This window comes from Balaenoptera physalus (assembly GCF_965194825.1).
Source record: "Balaenoptera physalus genome assembly, chromosome: 15".
Lineage (NCBI taxonomy): Eukaryota > Metazoa > Chordata > Mammalia > Artiodactyla > Balaenopteridae > Balaenoptera > Balaenoptera physalus.
In genome coordinates this window covers 57,423,057-57,442,814 of record NC_138894.1, presented here as the reverse complement: position 1 = coordinate 57,442,814, position 19,758 = coordinate 57,423,057, and the positions used below count along the sequence as shown (strand labels likewise).

The 19,758-nt window shown below is 42.7% G+C and overlaps 2 protein-coding genes across 3 annotated transcripts in view; one reads left to right on the top strand and one right to left on the bottom strand.

Annotated features, from left to right (window-relative positions):
• The window catches only part of LOC309644244 (uncharacterized protein), a 766,088-nt gene that overhangs the window by 151,706 nt on the left and 594,624 nt on the right, over window positions 1–19,758 (top strand). The window lies entirely within an intron of this gene.
• Window positions 2,747–19,758, bottom strand: part of LOC309644203 (follicle-stimulating hormone receptor) — a 47,437-nt gene continuing 30,425 nt past the window's right edge. For both annotated transcript variants that reach the window (XM_082427835.1, XM_082427834.1), the window contains one exon: window positions 2,747–18,537. In XM_082427835.1, coding sequence (XP_082283961.1) covers window positions 12,868–13,974 — 1,107 coding nt within the window. In that variant the 5' untranslated portion in view covers window positions 13,975–18,537 and the 3' untranslated portion in view covers window positions 2,747–12,867. The remainder of the gene's footprint in view (window positions 18,538–19,758) is intronic.

Sequence of the window (19,758 nt, the reverse complement as noted above, 5' to 3'; positions counted from 1 at the left end):
CGTATGAAGGCCTTGAGTTGGGTTAATTCACTCTCTCCAAAGTTCTCATGCTGCCCATCTGGCTGTCTAATAAGCTCTCATTTTACATGCATCTACCCTGTCTTCCCAGCACTCTGACTCTCCTTCCTCTATCAGACAGGCCCTTGTGTGCCCTGTTCTCTAAGAGTAAAGCAATAAGAGGCAGCAGGAGCTCAGTTAATTAAATCACTCTGAGTTAGACACTTTTCCCAAGAAACTTTTACATTTCAACTGGGCCAATATTCATGATGTTTGGGTAGTTTTCAACGTTCTTTCATGCATTCTAAATCATACATTCTTTCCAGAAATAGGATATTTCCCCTTATTTATAGTTGCAGAAACTGAGACTCCTAGACAGAAATTGAGACTCCTAGACAGAAATTGAGAATCCTAGTGATTTCCTTAAGGTCACAAAACCAGTGAAAGGTTTAAACTTCAAACTAGATCTTTGGGCATGTTGTTCCTTGCTCTTTCCACCATAATGCATCTGATTGATAGGGTGGGGATTTCAGGTATTGCAGGACACTGGTAGGTATGGGACTCTGGATTTGGTGGGGGAGAGGGTGGTGGTGATGAGGGAAAGAGGTGAGTAAGCTTTACTTTCCTTCAAATCACATCATGTGGGGGACACTCCCACCACACATGCAGCCTGCAGATCATAGTGTCCTAACTAATTATCCATAATCAGCAAAGCATACACTAATAATTTTCTTATGATCCTTCATCTTTGGTCATGCATGGATACAGGCACAGATCTCCTTTTTATTCTGTTGAGGGTGAGAAGCATTTTATGAATTCTGCAACATCTTAGGAAAAGACTCCGAGAGTCAGTGGCAATGGTAAGGTTTGCAAATATTTGCTAGACCTAGAGTTAGTTGTTGAACATGTGGAATGAAAGTGGGCTGTCACATAAACTGCAGAGGCACACTGGAGGGATGGAAGGGGTCATGGAAAGAGCTGTGCTTTGCAACTGGACAGATCCTTTATCATCCTGTCTCAGCATATATCCCCTTCCCAGATCCTCCTGATTATATCCCTCTGTTCATTTATTTATAGCACTGTACCTATCTGTCTTTGTGTTGCTTCTTTCTTGACTTAGTTGTTCATTATCTGCCTTCCCTGGCAGAAGGCGATCTTCATCTGGGCAGTGGCCACCTTGGCTATTGTGTTTATGTCTGTATCCAGGGAGTCTGGCATAATACCCATCACATACTAGGAGCTCAATAACCATTGAAGGAACGGAAAGAGGGAGGGAGGAAGGGAGGGATGAATCAATCCTGGCTCTGCCACTTGCCAGCCATGTAATGTTGGATAACTTTTTTCCCTTTTCCTCCCAGCTTTATTGAGATAAAATTGACATTATAAATTTAAGGTATACAACGTAATGATTTGGTATATGTATTTATTGAGAAATGATTACCATACTGTTTTAATTACTATAGCTTTGTAATATAGTTTGAAATCAGGACGTGTGATGCCTCCACCTTTGTTCTTTCTCGGGATTGCTTTGACTATTCATGGTTTTTTGTGGTTCCATATGAATTTTAAGATTTTTTTTTTCTATTTCTGTAAAAAAATGCTATTGGAATCTTGATAGAGATTGCATTGAATCTATAGATGGCTTTGGGTAGTATGGAAATTTTAACAATGTTAATTCTAATCCATGAACAATCTTTCTGTTTGTGTCTTCAATTTTTTTCATACCTGTCTTACAGTTTTCTTTGTACAGATCATTCACCTCCTTGGTTAAATTTATTCCTAAGTATTCTATTGTTTTTGATGCTATTGTAAATGGGATTGTTTTCCTTTTCAGATAATATATTGTTAGTATATAGAAGTGCACCTGATTTTTGTATGTTGATTTTTGTATCTTGTAGTTTCACTGAATTCACTGATTAGATCTAACAGGCTTTTGGTGGAGTCTTTAGGATTTTCTATATACAAAGTCATGTCATCTGCACACAGAGATAATTTTACTTCCTGTTTTCCAGTTCTGAATCCTTTTATTTCTTTTTCTTGCCTGATTTCTCTGGCTTAAGACTTCCAGTACATGTTGAATAGAAGTGTTGAGAGTAGGCACTCTTGTCTTGTTCCTTATCTTAGAGGAAAAGCTTTCAACTTTTCACCATTGAGTATGATGTTAGCTGTGGGCTTGTCATATATAACCTTTATTATGTTGATGTATGTTCCTTCTATACTCAATTTGTTGAGCATTTTTATCATGAATGGATGTTCAGTTCTGTTAAATGCATCTATTGAGATGATCATGAGTTTTATTCTTCAATCTATTCATATTATGTACTACATTTATTGATTTATGTATGTTGAACCATCCTTGCATCCCAGGGATGAGTACCACTTGATCATGGTATATGATCCTTTTAATATGCTGTTGAATTCAGTTTGTTAGAATTTTACTAAGAATTTTTGCATCTACATTCATAAAGGATATTGGTCTTTAGTTTTTGTTTCTTGTAGTGTCATTATCTGGCTTTGTATCAGACTAATGCTGGCCTCATAAGATGAGTTTGGGAGTGTTCAGCTTTTTGGAAGAGTTTGAGAAGTATGGTAATGATTCTTCTTTAAACGTTTGGTATAATTCACCAGTAAAACCATCTAGTTCTGGGCTTCTCTTTGTTGAGATGTTTTTGATTACTGATTCAATCTTCTTATTGGTCTGTTCAGATTTTTTATTTCATCATGATTCAGTCTGGTGGTTGTATGTTTTTAGTAATTTAATCTATTTCTTCTGGGTTGTCCTATTTGTTGATGTATAATTGTTCATAATAGTCTCATTATCCTTTGTCTTTCTGTGGTATCAATTGTAATGTCTCCTCTTTCAGTTGTAATTTTATTTATTTGGGTCCTCTTTTTTTTTTTTTTTGTTGCTTAGTCTAGCTAAAGGTTTGTCAATTTTCAAAGAGCCAACTTTTAGTTTTGTTTATCTTTTCTATTATTTTCCTGTTCTGTCTTTCACTTATCTGCTCTGGTCTTTAGTTCCTTCCTTCTGCTAACTTTGGGTTAGTTCTTCCTTTTTCAGTTCCTTGAGGTATAAAGTTAGGTTGTTTGAGAGCTTTCTTTTTTCTTAATATAGGCATTTATCACTATAAACTTTCCTCTTGTAACTGCTTTTGCTGCATCTCATAAGTGTTGGTATGTTGAATTTCCATTTTCATTTGCCTCAAGATATTTCTTTATTTCCCTTTTGATTTCTTCTTTAATCCATTGGATGTTCAGGAGCATTTTTGTTTAACTTCAGTGTATTTGTGAACTTTCTAGCTTTTCTCCTGTTACTGATTTCTAGTTTCATATAATTGTGGTCAGCAAATATATTTGATAAAATTTCTATCTTGAATTTTTGCAACTTTTTTTGTGGATTGATTATATGCTTGATCTGCCCTCACAGATGTGAGACCTCAGGCTCTCACAGGCCACAGAGTGATTGTAGGCAAAGGAAATAGTAGGGATGCTGAAAACCTTCCTTCCCTTTGCCAAGATTCCCATTACACCCAATCCCTCCATTACTATGTGGAAGCTGTTGTGATTGTAGTTTGTATATTAAAGAATTTTTGTGTTAAAATGCTTGTCTAAAAATAAAAAATATTTTATCTAGGGGGAAAAAAAGCCTTGAAAACCTTCAGTAGTTTTCTCAGTAGTAAGGATGGGGGGCATCAGTCCATCTCCATTTCTTCATGCAGACCCATCATTAACATCTGCAGTATTCAGGTAAGGGTGCCAGTGGCGGTATTGGCCTCTAGCTCCTCCCTTCTCCTCCCATCCTGATTCCATCCAGCCTGGGGTCACCCCAGCCTGTGCCTCTGAGCTCCATCAACACCCTATGAACTGTGATCCTCAGGCCTTGTGGTATGCACACTGGGGGTGTGGTTCACCAATTTGGGCAGGAGGTTTGGGGGCCCTAAGTATCAGCACATTCAGTGTAGGCTTGGGTGGTCATGTTCCCTTGGCCTTGTGGACTCCTAGACTCCTTGGCTCTCGGTGGGGCATGACTGCAGGAGGCCAGAGTGGTGTCCAGGGCAGGGACCTAGTTGCCCAGATCTAAGGGCACTTCTGTTCTCATATTGCTTTGTTGTGAAATGACTGATTGTGGCAAAGAAAAGGGCCCAGGCCATGGAGTGGTCTTATTCTCTTTAAACAATGACTCTTTTAGGGATGAACAAAAATACACTTAAAGATTATTCCCTTCTTGAGGAAATAATTTAGTTTTCAAATTCCTTCTTAACTACCTCGGCCCACAGCCAAGTTTGGCCCATGAGTTAGGGCTTTCCTGGGTTAGAGTACACTTCATGGACTTCATTGTTTTTCCTTCTGGCTTTTGCTGAGCTCAGCTGCCTGCCAGTCAGGGGGGTCCTGTGCTTGGGGTCAGGAGGAGAAATGTTGTACAGGGAATTACTAAAAATCCTACTTGAGTGCTGGGCTTTGCTTTGTGATTCTATTTTCCTTGTTCATTGGATTAAATTCACACCATCAAGGCTTCACTGTGACCTGTGAACACCAGCTGTGAGAGAATGTGGTCGCTGGTTAGCTGTTGGTCCGGTCCTGCTGCCGGAAGTGTCTGATTTAGGCTACTGCCCTTCATTTCATGCTGAGACTGGTGTTTCCAATATCTCTACTTTTAAGTAATTCTAGGAAGGGGAGAGCAGGAGACTGGAATTCTAGTCTTACTCTGCCTTCCCTTAGTATGTCCAAACCTCTGAATGGTGATTTCTTCTTTTTATAACAAAAGAATACTTCCTACCTCACAGAAATGTTTTGGGGATCTAATGAGCCAATGAAAGTCAATGTCTTCTAGAATGTGTAAAACTTACTGAAATTTAAGAGAGTATTATCACTGTGATGTGAACCATTTATCATCTCCTTTACAAAATGACAGCTCTGCAGGAGAGCAGCTTTGTAGCAGGGAGGATGGAGAGACAGTAGTGGAGGATGTAAAGTGTGGGCTGGGGAAACCAGAAGGATGGGGGCCCAAGGAGGATGAGGTGGAGCAAACTGTTAAAGGAAATGAAAGTGGCTGAATTCAAGATCTCCTAGTGTTCAAGGAAGGCTAGGCCAGGCCATCCACGCACAACAGCTCAATAAATACTTACTACAACCTTTCCAATACTTTCCTGCCACTTCACCTTCACCTTTTCAGAAGTAAAGCTATCACAATGACCTGGCTCCCTGTATTTTTTGTCCTTGTCCCTCACTACTCTTTCCCACCCCCTTTTCTCTGCTCCAGCCACACTGACCTTATTTTTCTAGAACTCAACGAGCTTATCCTAGCTGGAGGGCTTTTGTGCTTGCTCTTCCCTCTGCCTGGACTAACCATCCCTCAGTATTTACACGTCTCACTTTCCACTTCCTTCCTGTTTTTAGTCAAAAGTCACCTTTTCAGGGAGGCCTTTAATTATTCCCTGACAGTTTATATCATATCCTGCTTCCTTGATTGGTGCTTTGTCCTGGGCACTTACCACTGTCCAGCATTCAGTACATTTTACTTATTTAGCTTGTATGTCCTTTGTTCCCTCTCCTAGAATGTAAACTCCATGAGGGCAGAATTTTTGTTTGATTATTTACCACTGTTCTTCCAGTGACTGGAAAATTCTGGCTTACACTAAGCACTCAGTAAATATTCTTTGAATGAATGAATGAATGAATGGAAAACAGAACTGTGTGGGCTTCTTCAGAGTTTTTGGTTTCTGGAGGTAGCCACCAGTGATGTAATTTATCCCGACAGCAAATATTTACACAATTCCAAATGCTAACCATTATGTCTTTCGATTAGATTCCCTCCCACAAGTAAATTGGCTCTTGAATTTTGATCTAAAGCTGTTCACTGAAATACATAGCAAACTAAGCTGCCTTAAGCACTCCAGACGTCCTAGGAAAGAGGGATTAACACACCAGCCTGACTGATCCACAGCCAATGTTCTGTTAGCTTAAGGTGGATGGGGCTCTTCCAGGGCTGTTTCCTGGAAGCAGTACCTTAGACTGTGGCATTGGGGAGCCTGGGCTGGAAGCAGCTCATGCTATATTTGGAATAAATGGAGAGGAGAATTTTGTCAGGATTTCTGCAGGGATGTGGCCTATGAAGGATTCCCATCACTTTATAGACAGAGTCAGTGTATTCTTATTGGTATTTTTCAAGTTTTCTTCCTTCCTCTCCTTCCTTCTCTTCCTCTTTCTCTCCCCCACCTAAAGGAAAACAGAAACATATAACTCCATTTGGTAGATTGATTTTTGGGAGACAGGAACCCTGTGGTACAGCTTATGCTGTTTATGAAACAATTTAAAACCTTCTTTACCCAAGCCTCATCTTTATGCACCTCATTAATACATGGAAGTTTAAATGACCCTAGCTAATGATACATGGGGGAAAAATTGCCTGAAAGTTCTCTAAATGCAGAGCCAAAAATGCTCTTTGCATCTTATTATGTGGAAAATATCACTAAAAAGAAGATGATTTTTATGATATTCTCTTTTTGTATTTGTTTATGAAGAATGCGTCAAGATTCAAGGAACCCTGTGTTGTAAAGAAAATAGAAGAAAAGGAAGCAAGAGCACACAAATAGTGCTCTTACAGACTTTGGGATTTAGTGCATTTTTGAGACTTTTCTATCCCAGAATAGAACACTCAGAGGCTGTGGGTAATGCTATTGGAGAGAATAGAATATTATGAAGACCTGGGGTCCTGAAGAAGATCAAGCTGTCCTTATACGGATGTCTGAAGTGAGGAGGCCTTGAAGACCTTTAGCAATATTTTTCTATTACTAATCCTTTAAACCAGATGTTGGGGATCCAGATCATGTTACATAGGGCCCTGGGAAGTCTAAACACCATGGTATGACTAGTGGGCCTTTCTACTGGGATCTAAGACTGAGGCCATTCAGTGTTTTGAGTTGAGGAAGTCTAAACACCATGGTATGACTAGTGGGCCTTTCTACTGGGATCTAAGACTGAGGCCATTCAGTGTTTTGAGTTGAGGAAGTCTAAACACCATGGTATGACTAGTGGACCTTTCTACTGGGATCTAAGACTGAGGTCATTCAGTGTTTTGAGTTGAACCCTTTGCAACAAGTTGAAAGCGTTTTAAGCCTGAGATGGGCAAGTTCTAGCCCAAAGAGACACAGTCTGGGCCTGGCTCCCTTCAACAGTGCTCCTTTGTTTAACTTGTCCTGCCCTTTTCTCTCTCCTCCTCCTCATGTCTTCCTTCTTCCTGCCCTAGTGCGTTTCTTTTCTTTTCTTTTTTTTTTTTTTTTAAAGGGATGTCTTTCTTTTTTCTTCTTTATTTATTTCTATTTATGGCTGTGCTGGGTCTTCATTTCTGTGCGAGGGATTTCTCCAGTTGCGGCAAGTGGGGGCCACTCTTCATCACTGTACGCGGGCCTCTCACTGTCGCGGCCTCTCTTGTTGCGGAGCACAGGCTCCAGACGCGCAGGCTCAGTAGTTGTGGCTCACGGGCCTAGTTGCTCTGCGGCATGTGGGATCTTCCCAGACCAGGGCTCGAACCCGTGTCCCCTGCATTGGCAGGCAGACTCTCAACCACTGCGCCACCAGGGAAGCCCTAGTGCGTTTCTTTTGTTACTTTTTTTTTCTTTAATCTATTCTCCTTTTTCTTTTCTACATCTTGCCTCAAACAGGGCATCTCTTGGGCAATGTCTGACTCTAGCGGTTGCTTTCAGATCTGAGAAACTTTTAAAGTTTGTTCCAGGGAGGAGTAGAAGAGACTAATGTGGGGAGGAGGAGCGGGACTAGGGGGAGGGAGAGAGGAGAGAGGGATGAGGACACAGAATGTGAGGGGTCAATGTGCCATACGCATCTGACCTTGAGCCTCACGGTCTTCATCCCACGGGAGGGGATCTGAATTGACTCAGGGTGGAGGATGAGATTGCCATCATTCCTCCCGCTGTAGCTCCTCCTCTGCCGCCCTGGCTGGCAGAGCCATCCTGCTGCCCTAGAGGCTAAATATGGCAGAGCTTCCTTGTCCCACCTCCCTTACAGCCAGGCTAGTAATCTTCAGGAATGGGTAGGAAGGAACGTTTGCTGAGGGTCTTTGGGGAGAAAATTTCTCCCCTTTAAAAGAAAGGTGCATGGAGGAAAGACCTCTCTTCTTTGTTTCTGGATTTGTTCATGCCTACCTGTGGTGTCTGGAACTGCTACAGCAACCTTGGTACCATGAGGGAAGCGTGGCCGAACACTCCAAGGATGGCGGGGCAAAAACATGGATAGGTCCTAGGTCCTTGAGACCATTAAGCTGCCCATCCAAGTCTGGAGCATCTTATATAATTGGCCTCATTACTTAAGGTATTTTTAGTTGGAATTTCTGCTGCTTGCAGCTGAATGAATACATTTTGATGAGAACCAGAAAGCATGACCTCATGGTTGGGCTTTATTTTGTGCTGACTTTTAGTTAGTTTCTTTAATGTTATATATTAAACACACAACTTTCTATGTATTTGTCCTCTTTATCTAATGCTCTCTTCCCTCTCTATCTGGATTGCTATCCAGAATCGGAAACTTCATTCTTTGCTTGTCTCTATAAATTTTCCTAATAAAATGAAATACTTCATAAACCCAAAGCTTGCAGCTATCACACTAGAATAAAAAAATCAGTTTCAGTGATGTTTTTCTGATTTTCTCATGAATGCTAAATGATGCTGGCCTAAATAAGGCAGAGTATCACTTCTGGTATGATCTGTTATATCTTGCTGATGCAAGCACAAGAAGGGCTTTTCCTCTTGTTTTATTCCGCCCTCCATGTATCCCTTCCAGAAACAGGGTCTGAAGGGTACCTTATATTTAACACATGGAGCCCTGTGGTGAAATACAGTCTCCAGTGCCATTACCCCTCCTCCCATTATTGCTTCTGAATGTGGCAAGATAAAAATTGTTTATTAATCTGTATACCCAGTTCATCATTTCACTCTGTTCCCTAAGAGCTTCTGGATTTACTCATTCAGTTTCTTTGCTCTGACCCCTCCAAGGAGGATCCTATACTGTCTGACAGCTTCTTGGGATTCAGTGAAGGAGAATCGGGAGGAAGGGGGTGTTGAGGAGGAAGGTGATATGAGAGGCTGGCCAGGATGGGACTGAAGGAGTTTATGGTGGGTTAAAGTTTGAGGAAAGATACGTGGGAGCAGGTCCAGGCTGAGGTTGGGGGGTGGGAGGTAAACATGCAGGGCTGGCATTCACCCAGTTTGTATCAGGATGGCCCAATGGATTGCTCACAGCCAGGGTTCATTCTGAGATCAGTACCTGGGTTGTACCAGTTGTTAATACTTTGAATATCACCTCTGGAGACATGTGTACTTTAAGAAATCTCTGGGAGATACTGACCCTCTTTATGGTGTTCAGGATTATAAATAAGAGTTTTAGAAAAAGAACAATTTGGGATAACATTTTGACATTTCTTTTGGTTGTGTTTCTTCTCTTTTTTTTTTTTCTTTTTCTGTTCCTTTTCCTTCCCCTTTCCCCCTTCCCCATCCCCCTTTCTCCATTTTCCCTTCCCTCTTTCCCCTTTCCCCCTTCCTTTTTCTTTTATTTTCCTGGGTCACCACTTACACTGAAGCATCACTCTGGGAGGTGCAGACTAGAGGTGTTACCTGTATAGTTACTGTTTAGGGGGAAGAGTAACTGATACACTGGACTCCAGTTGTTTTTCATTCAAATACAGGAAACAGAGAAAGTGTTTTTCCCTTAGGACTTGTCTGAAGGGTTTAGAAACACTGAATTTAGCTACCTATAAATATATTTGCTTACTTGAGAAAAGTCTTCTCTCTTACCAGGAAGTGTAGTGACAGAGTAATGCAACAAAAGTCTTCTGAGCTTCTCCTGGTGTAAGTTTATCTTTGAACATATTCTTGACTCTCAGAACCACTGTCTGTTAAACCACTGGCTCATCAACAGCTATGTTGTGAAATAATTAACACTGTATCCTGTTTTTCATTTAACTGCTACTTGCTTTTGAGTCCAAATTCAGAAATACATTCCCTCTGGCCACAAACAAGGAAGAAAAATGATTGCACATGGAGTTGGGAGAGCCCAACAGTGTGGCAGTGTGGCCTGGGGACCTGGGGAGGAAAAAGCTAAATGAAAATGCTTCATTTTCACATAGCTCTAAACCTGTGCTCTCCAATAGAAATATAACATGAGCCACAAACATGATCCACTTAGGTAATTTTATTTTATTTATTTATTTATTTATTTTTATTGGAGTATAATTGCTTTACAATGGTGTGTTAGTTTCTGCTTTATAACAAAGTGAGTCAGCTATACATATACATATATCCCCATATCTCCTCTCTCTTGCGTCTCCCTCCCACCCTCCCTATCCCACCCCTCTAGGTGGTCACAAAGCACCAAGCTGATCTCCCTGTGCTATGTAGCTGCTTCCCACTAGCTATCTATTTTACATTTGGTAGTATATATAAGTCCATGCCACTCTCTCACTTCGTCCCAGCGTACCTTTCCCCGTCCCCGTGTCCTCAAGTCCATTCTCTAGGTCTGCGTCTTTATTCCTGTCCTGCCCGTAGGTTCTTCATAACCTTTTTTTTTTTTTTTTTTAGATTCCATATATATGTGTTAGCATACGGTATTTGTTTTTCTCTTTCTGGCTTACTTCACTCTGTATGACAGACTCTAGGTCCATCCACCTCACTACAAATAACTCAATTTCGTTTCTTTTTATGGCTGAGTAATATTCCATTGTATATATGTGCCACATCTTCTTTATCCATTCAGTATGGAGATTCCTTAAAAAACTAAAAATAGAACTACCATACGACCCAGCAATCCCACTACTGGGCACTTAGGTAATTTTAAATATTCTAGTAGCCTCATTAAAAGATATTAAAAAAATAGATGAAATTAATTTTTAAATATATTTGTCTCAGTATGTCCAAAATAATGTTGTTCCAAGATGTAATCAATATCAAAATTTTCGAGATACTGTAATTCTTTTTTCTTTGCACTAAGTATTTGAAAGCCAGTGTGTCTTTTACTTATAGCATGTCTCATTTCAGGCTTGCCAGATTTCAAGTGCTCAGTAGCCACATGTGGCTAATGGCTACTGTACTGACCAGCTCAGCTCTGTACTATTTCTACGATACTTATTCCATTTTTCACTAATGCTCATAATAGATCAAAATGGTGCCAGGTCACATCAGCAGAGATGATTGCTTTTTCTTCAGCCCTCTAAGGACTGCCCTGTTAATGCATTTGGGACCAACTTTTGAAATGGGGCAAGAGAAGGAAGGATTGGCTTTGACATGGAAAGAGGATACTCTCCGAGGAGACTCGGAGCTTTGTGGGCTAGTCATGGTACAGTGCTTGATGGGGATTTGTGGTTGGTATCTATGATCCAGATTATCCAGATGGAGTCAAAAGTGAAAATAGATAGGGGAAGTATAGTTATTTATCAGGAGTAATATGATGTGATGGAATGAGTTCTAGATCATGGTCGGGAGAACTAGTCACTAGTCCAGGCATTGATCTGGGAGGAGAGAAGTAAACTGACATTCAACAAGCCTATTACAGCATCAGGCACTTTACACCCATTTTCTTTTCCAATTCTTATAGTAAGCCCAATAGTTAGATATTATAATCAACTCCCATTTACAGAGGAAGACACTGAGCCTAGGGAGGAGGAGTCCTGGCTTATCATGGAGTAAGAATAAAATCTCAGCTCCGATTCCAAAGCTGCTGTGTTTTTAACATTATAATCCATATGCACGCCATATAGGTTGTATCTTCTATCAGGGTTTGACTGAAGAAGCAAAAGCAGTCATGCATGCATGTAGGTATATATGGGGTAAATATTTGTTACAGGGAATTGGCTTACATGATTGTGGGGATTGGTTAAGTGGTCTCTGTAAGGATGTTGTCTCTACATCTGATGCTAGAGCTTGAAGTCCATAGGGCAGGCAGTCATAAAGGGAAGATCATGAGCATGCTTGAAGCCAAACCACAAGCACGAGATGGAACCCCACAAGGTCAAAGTGAGCTCCATTTCTGTTATTGTGGCTTCTGACCTTGGTGATAAAAGTGTTCTGCAGAAGTTGGGGTTCTTCATCATGGAGCTAAACACATATACTTGGCTTAGGAGGCAGAGAACCTGAAGAAGATTTCAGGGGATGGTGGAGCCATTGCAGGCCCAGCTGTTGCATCACAGCAGTGAGCTGAACCAGCAGATGAGCAGCAAAGCGTGAGTGAAAAAATGGCTGCAGCTTCCCTTCCACCCTCCTATTTTCCTGAATCATCCCTGTGGCCCACCCTAATGGGAAACATATAAGAAAGGGAACTCTGGCAAGTGTAGTTCAGCCTACTCAAGTTGACACATTACAAAGCCATCACATTGGTGCTTAATAGATATTCGTTGAGTGAATGAATGAATGAATGAATATTGTGCTGCCTCTCTTGGAAGTTCCCTGGGAGTCAGAACACTTAATTTTGGCTCTGCCTCTTGTAAGCCAAGCAATTTTGAACAAGTCACTTAACCCTTTGAGTCTTGGTTTCCTCATCTATAAAACTCCAAGAATAATTCCTGTTCTACCTGTTTAATAGGACTTTTATAGGGATCGGCTGAGATGACCTGAACAAAAGCACTTTGAACATAAAACAAATGTGATGTAACATTACATTATTTTAATTATTAATGTTGTTATTAATACTTCAGCTTCCTAATGAATCACATGGAGTTAATAGTTTCTGACTAATTTACCTTATGGATGTGCCAGGAAGATTAAATTAGATGAAGTGCGTAGAAGTGCTCTATCAGCTATGCCATGGCATATTCTTCAAAGGCAAGACTTAATTGTCATTCAACACTCAGAAACATTTGCACAGTGTGTTTTAGTTCTGGGCTAAATGGCTTAGGGGGATAAGTGTGTAATTGGAACCATTGGTAACCCTAGGAGCTGGAGGGCAGTGGCCATTCCTTGGATGAAAGTTGTGGGCAGTGGATGAGGTTTCTGTCCTATAGGTCTGGGCTTGCATTTCATAGCAGCCAAACTTGCTCAGCAGAATGAAGAAATCCCTGCGGAAGTTCTTGGTGAAGACGGCATAGAGGAAGGGGTTGGCACAGGAGTTGATGGGGTAGAACAGGACCAGGAGGATCTTTGACTTGGACACAGTGATGAGGGGCACCTTGAGGGAGGCAGAGATGGCAAAGAAGGAGATGGGCGCCATGCAGAGGAAGTCGGTGAAGATGAGCATGGCCATGCGCTTGGCGATCTTGGTGTCACTAGAGGAGGACGTAATGTTGGGGTTTCTCACTGTGAGGTAGATGTGAGTGTAGCAGCCACAGATGACCACAAAGGCCAGGACATTGAACACAAGGAGGGACATAACATACAGTTGTGACAAGTGGCTGTCAATATCCATAGGCAGGCAGATGCTCACCTTCATGTAGCTGCTGATGCCAAAGATGGGAAAGAGGGCGGCTGCAAAAGCAAAGATCCAGCCCACCAGCATGACGCTGGTAGCATGGCGGAGCTGTACTTTGTGTTCTAGCTGCATGGCATGGGTGATGGTGTGCCATCTTTCCAGCGTGATGGCTGTCAGAGTGTAGACTGAGAGCTCACTGGCAAAGACAGTGAAAAAGCCGGCAGCATCACAGCCTGCTCCAGTTTGCCAGTCAATGGCGTAGTTGTGGTACTGGCTCTTGGTGTGGATATCAACTGATGCTATGAGCAGCAGGTAGATTCCAATGCAGAGGTCGGCAAAGGCCAAATTGCACATAAGGAACCGGGGGACTGTGAGTTTGTACTGGCTGGTGATCAGGACCACGAGCACTAGGGTGTTCCCAGTGATGGCCAGGATGTTAATGAGCCATATCAAGACTCTGAGGATATCATACCCCATGATATCTTCACATGGATTGAATGCATCCGGCTCGGGGGAGCAAGTCACGTCCACCACTTCACTGCATAAGTCATAGTCAAATTCACTGTACATCATGTCAAATCCTTTGGCGTAGCTGGACTCGTCGTCTTCTGCCAAAGAGACTCTCTGACCCCTAGCCTGAGTCGTATCATCAGCTTCTTGCCTTAAGATAGATTTGTTGCAAATTGGATGAAGGTCAGAGCTAGAAAAATACAAAAAGGAATAGAGTCAGTATGTTGGATCCAGAATGGCAAATATATCACTGTCTTTACACGGGGTAGAGAGTGGGGTTTCTTCCTGAGAGTTTTTTTTTTTCTTCTAACAGTTTGCCTGCCCTTGAGGCTAAACTCAAGGGTTAATGCTGCTTACTGTAAATGAACGGAACAACTCGTGCATATATTCGTAGAGTTGGATAGCCCACTGGGGAAACCATCTGGCCACAACCTCAATGTGGGGAGGAAGGTGCCTGGGACTAGCTAAGCTTTGCTGTTAAGCGCAAATAATTTACAGACCTGATATCAACTCCACCCTCACCCTTCCCCATCTCCATTCAGCTCTCTCTTCATATGCTGAGTAGGGTATACCCCCTTTCCTCTACTCTAAACTCCAGTCCTGGAAGCTCTGGACTGTTCTCTGACTCAAATAAGAGTTTCTTTTATCTACATCAATTAGGAGGTCAGAGTCTGTAGTTGGTTCCCAGCCAGCCCTGTCCCTGGCTCTTTGGTACTCAGGCTACCAGGAGGTCTGCTAATTTGCCTGAAATGTTACTGAGGGGCCTATTCTTTATTATTTCACTCCCCAGGGGCCACAACAAGCCTCAGGCATGTATTCGTCTGCAGGGTAATCCTGGCTCTCTCACATTAAGTAGTTTGCTAGTGAGTGCCCAGAAGGGCAAATGCAGGTGCAAGGGGGCCTAATTTATTCCAAGATTGTAGCTCATTCCCTGAGGAACTGGCTCTTCTTGGGCTCACATTTCTGTCTTAGCTTTCCCTTTAAACCCCAATGTACAAGAGGCCTCATCAACACGATAGAGGCACTTCCAGAAGGGATTTGAATGAAAGCCAGATGATAAATATTCTATCCAGACAAGCGGATAGTGCCTGTAGAGCCAGAGGATAATAATTCTGTTTTGAAGCAAAAGCTTAAGGAATGGGAATGTTTCACATTGGGTCTTCTTTTGGATGGAAATGCATGTGTACACACACACACACAGCCCATTCCCTTCCTCCCTCCCTGAGGGGCAAGCTCACAGCAATGGTAAGTGACTGCATTTCTCTTGGGCCTTAACATAATCTCTTGAGTGAATGGGAAGGTGAGTGTTAAAACTCTTCAAAGACCCCCCTCCCCAGTAAGATGGAGAGAGTGACTGGGGCATGGAGGAGGTAAAGATTCCATTAGGTACTAAAGGATGAGGGCTGGCCAAGTGTGCCAGCAGACACGGACTGAACTTTTCCGCATCAATCTCTAGGAGAAGGGGCTGTTAGTGAGAACCCTCTCCTTTCTCTCCCCTCCAGAAAGTGAACTGAATTGCCAGAAAGTCATTTTCCCTTGGATCAAGGGACTCTTTTTTTTTTTTCTCCTGGATGATGTGTCATTTGTTGTTTTAGAGACTGATAGAGCTTCTCACATCAGTCACAGTTTACACTAAGGAGGTTAAACAGTTAACATACGTGTAATTGAAAATGTGCAGAAAATCTTTTGGTTTAGTCAGAGATCTTACAAGAAAGGTGAGGCAAGTTCAGAGATGGGCAAAGAGGGGACAAGAGAATCACTTTGTTTCTTATTCTAACTCCCAACTCCTAAACCCTGTCATTGGTTTAGCAGCAGCCCAGTTCTAGGAACAGGAAGTAAGTAACCTAGTGCCAACAGACTGTGATTCGGTTCACTGAAACGGATCCGACTAACCATCTAGACGGACACAGCCTTCACTTCCCGGGGCTTATGTTGGCTTCGGTGAAGATGCTTATTTTTGATACTGCTACGAACATATTTTAAATATCGATGCTTCCCTTTCCTGAAACAGAAGTGACCCAATGACATGAGTGGGGGAAAGGTAAACAATGTATGTTTCTTAGAGAAGAATAGAAAGAAAAATGGAAGCAGGGAAAATAAAGTCATGCCTCTGCAGTACCTCGGCAAAGTATTATAAAGAGTTGGGAATTCAGTTTGGGGTGAGGTTAAAAAGTAGTACTCTTGGATGCCAATAAATCAATGAACAGATACTTGGGAAATGCATGGCAGAGTGGCCGAGAGCCTGAGCTTTGGAGACAGACAGACAGACCAGAGAGTTTGGATCTGAGTTTGTTTGGTGTTTGTCAAGTTATTTACTGTCTCTGAGCCTCAGTTTCTGCCTTTGTGAGAAGGGAATAAAAATGGTGTTTTTACCTTTGTGAAAATTAAATGACATAAAGCTGCAAAGTATTACAGTGCCTGGCAGTGAGTACTTGACAGGTATCAGCAATAGGAAGAGAGAGGATGTGGTTACTTACTGAGTTCATGTCGAGGTCTAGGCCCTATGTGAGTACTTAATGAATATGCCACAGTGCATCAGTTTAAATTCTAGCCGGGAAGAAAAGGCCTAAATACAATACATAACAAAACTAGGGCAAAATATCAATGCAAGCTGAGTATGGACATAACTGGTTAAATGACAGATGAGGGGCATGGTTCATAAGGTCTTTCCATGAAAGTCCACGAGGTCCATTGGCCAAAATGTCACAGTCACGAGGGCCTAACCTTTACACTTAGGCATTATTTCCAAACGGGGATTGGAGGAACAATTTCATCACACAACTTTAAACTCAAATTTCATTACCTAACCACACCTACAGTTATCTTCTGAATAGCAGAACCATATTGTTTTGGGTTTGTGAATTTGTTAAACATAAAGACTAAACAGCATTGCTATTTTTGTCACCCCGTTTTGGCATGTCTTCCTAGAAGAGGCGTGGGCCTCTCCTTTGCCGCACCTGACGAGCCCTGTTGTAAGTTACAATAGGGACCTAGAGAGGGTGAGAGCCCGGTGGTCTGGAGGGATCAGGGAAGCCTTCACGTCACGGTACAATGTAAGGCAGATGCGGAGATTTCTAGTCGGGAGGAGAGCCCTGAGGCCACATCTACACTAAGAAGGGGAGTCTAAGCAACAGTGAAAGAGGATATGTTTCTCCGGTGTGCGGGCGCTGAGGCCGACAGCGCATGATGGACAGCTCCTTCAGTGGTCTTAACATCCTCTGAGAGTTCTCCTGCGGGGTATTTAGTTCCAGGGTTTTGGCAGTGAAATGGGTATCTTTCTTGACCTGGCTGGAGTATCTCTTCCTGGAATATAAAAGAGGCGGGCCTTGCGGCCTTAGCCCAAGCCCTTAAGAATTCTAGTCATTAGGAAGAAATCCCCTGGCCCTTGAGCTAATCTGTGAGGAGTGTCTGATTCTGGAGAGTTCCGCAATGATGCATGCTAATTCTGAAGAGCAGCCCCTTTTCTGCAGATCCTTTAAATGGGTCTGAGTGTGGACTGCTAGTTAATTTAGGGTGTGTACTGTTTGGTTGTTTCACTTTGCTTTAGAGTAGGGGACACGTCTGCATGTTAAGGTTGAATAATAGAGACTGCGTTAAGCAGTGAAAGAGTATCCCAGAAGCTGTATTCGTGCTGGGCTACTGTACAAGAGTGGGAATGAGGCGTCACCTGATTGAGTGCCACTGTGTGGTGTGAATTTTATCAGTGAGTTTAGGAGAGGCAGAAAGCTTTGAGAACTCCTGATACCCAATAAACTATATCTCCAGTGGATCCTTTAAATACCTGAACATGTAATCTCTAAAGTACTCCCTCTCCACTCTCTCCAGAACCTCAACTTTTTAACCAGTTACCCACTAGGACTTGGCTCTGTTTGGATTACCCTCTGTAATCTGGGGTTCCTGGAACCTGAGCAGCCTGGAAAGCCAGAGTGAACAGATGTCACAATCTTAGTCCTGCCTCTGAGGTGCTAAGCTCTGAAGATGGGTTAGCGAGGTTTCCAGTTGCTGGGATGTGTTGCGGGCGTGTGCGTCAGTCTCTGCTATGGCATTTATGCTTCTCCCTTCCAAGGCTGACTTTGATGGTCCCTGGCACACTTATTGGGTGCAGAGTTTGGAACTCGAAGGATAAATCCATGTCGGGACAAAGGGAAAAGGGAACAAATATCTATTAAGCATCAGCTGCGAGTCAGGCTTGCTTGGTGTTTTTCATGTTAGCTCATTTAGTATTTGGTAGGTAGCCTACCATGTGGGTAGCCCTCTCCTGTGAGCCCATTTTCAGAGAGAACACTAAAGCTTTGATCTAGACTATGCCTAAGGGATTTCATCGTGGACGCCTCTGCCAGGGGATCCTCTTCATGCCACACAGGTGTAGAAGTTGTGGACCAAGGTCTGTGTTGGAGAAATGCCCGAGTGGGGCTCAGGGGCGGACACGAGAAGACTCACATCTGCCGCCTCCAGTTGGCAAAGATGCAGCAGTGGCTGGGGTAGGTGAGGCTGGCCTCCACGATTGTGACAAAAGCTTCCAGACTGGGGAGCTTTTTTAGGTTGTAAGTTGACTTGGCCCGCAGCTTCTTAAGATTTCCTAAGCCATAGCTAGGCAGGGAATGGATCCTGGTTCTTGAAATATCTCTGTAAGGAGAAAAGGTAAACATAACCTGATTACTGTGGGCCTAACATTTTCTGCTCTGTTAGCCATCAACATAGCAGCCACAGTAGTGATATTTTTACATGGGTGAGGAGGGAGACTCCAATTCATCCAGCATGTCTTGGTCAGATCAATATTTGGCTAAAGGGACATTTGGCCCTTATATTTGTGGTAGGAGGACATAGATAACGTGCCACTCTGTGTCCTGGATGTACTTGCGTCCTGGCTGATCTGGGGCTTAAATGTATCTCTTTCCCCTTCCACAGTCTATCTATAGAATAGATACCCACGAATTTACATAGGACCGAGGAAGTGAGATCATTTCCTCCTCACCATAAAACTAGATGTAAAAATATATCCAGTGAGCTGGGGTGGCATCTGTGGCCATATTTCAGAAAAGGATGCAAAGAGAACACACCATAAGGGGAAAAGGTATCTGGTGGGCAACAGAGGTACCCTCAGCACAAAGTCAAAGTGGCAATAGAGAGTGGTGGTGGTGAGCGTGGCATCCACAGCCAGACTTGCCTGCTCGTGTACCCTGCCTCTCTGTCTATTAGACTGGTGACCTTGGTCAAGTTATCTCACTTCTCCATGTGTCAGTGTCCTCGGCTATAAAACAGGAATAATAATCATACCTACCTCAGAGGGTTGTTGTGAGAATTAAATGAGCTAAAGTACATAGAGAACTTCCTGACCAACAGACAGCACTTGATGACTGGCAGCTGTTATCAGAAAACATCTCACACACATACACACACACACACACACACACACACACACACACACACACACACACACACACACACGCAGTTGTTCTTGCTTTGTCGGAGAGTCTCTGCCTTGGTGAATCAGGAGGTCTATGTGGAAACCAGTGTAAATGGTCATTTTAATGAGGTCTCTGTCACTGGAGGGTTCCAGAGTCCCATCCTTTCTGGCAGCAACACCAGTAACATGGGCCATTTTCTGGCAGCACCGTTGGCAGCTGAAACCCTCAAAACAACCTGACCAGTGGGGTGGGAGTGAAGAGATTTAAATGGCATCGGCTTAGACCCGTTGGGGCCAGAAGGTTGGCCGTAAATGAGTGCTTCTGATGGGAGTGGTAGCAAGTGATGACCAGGATGGATTCATTTCAAGCATCCTTGGATATACTTGGTGAAGGAGAATCTTCTAATGTCTGTATTTCCTGTCAGTCAAAGCATTGGGCA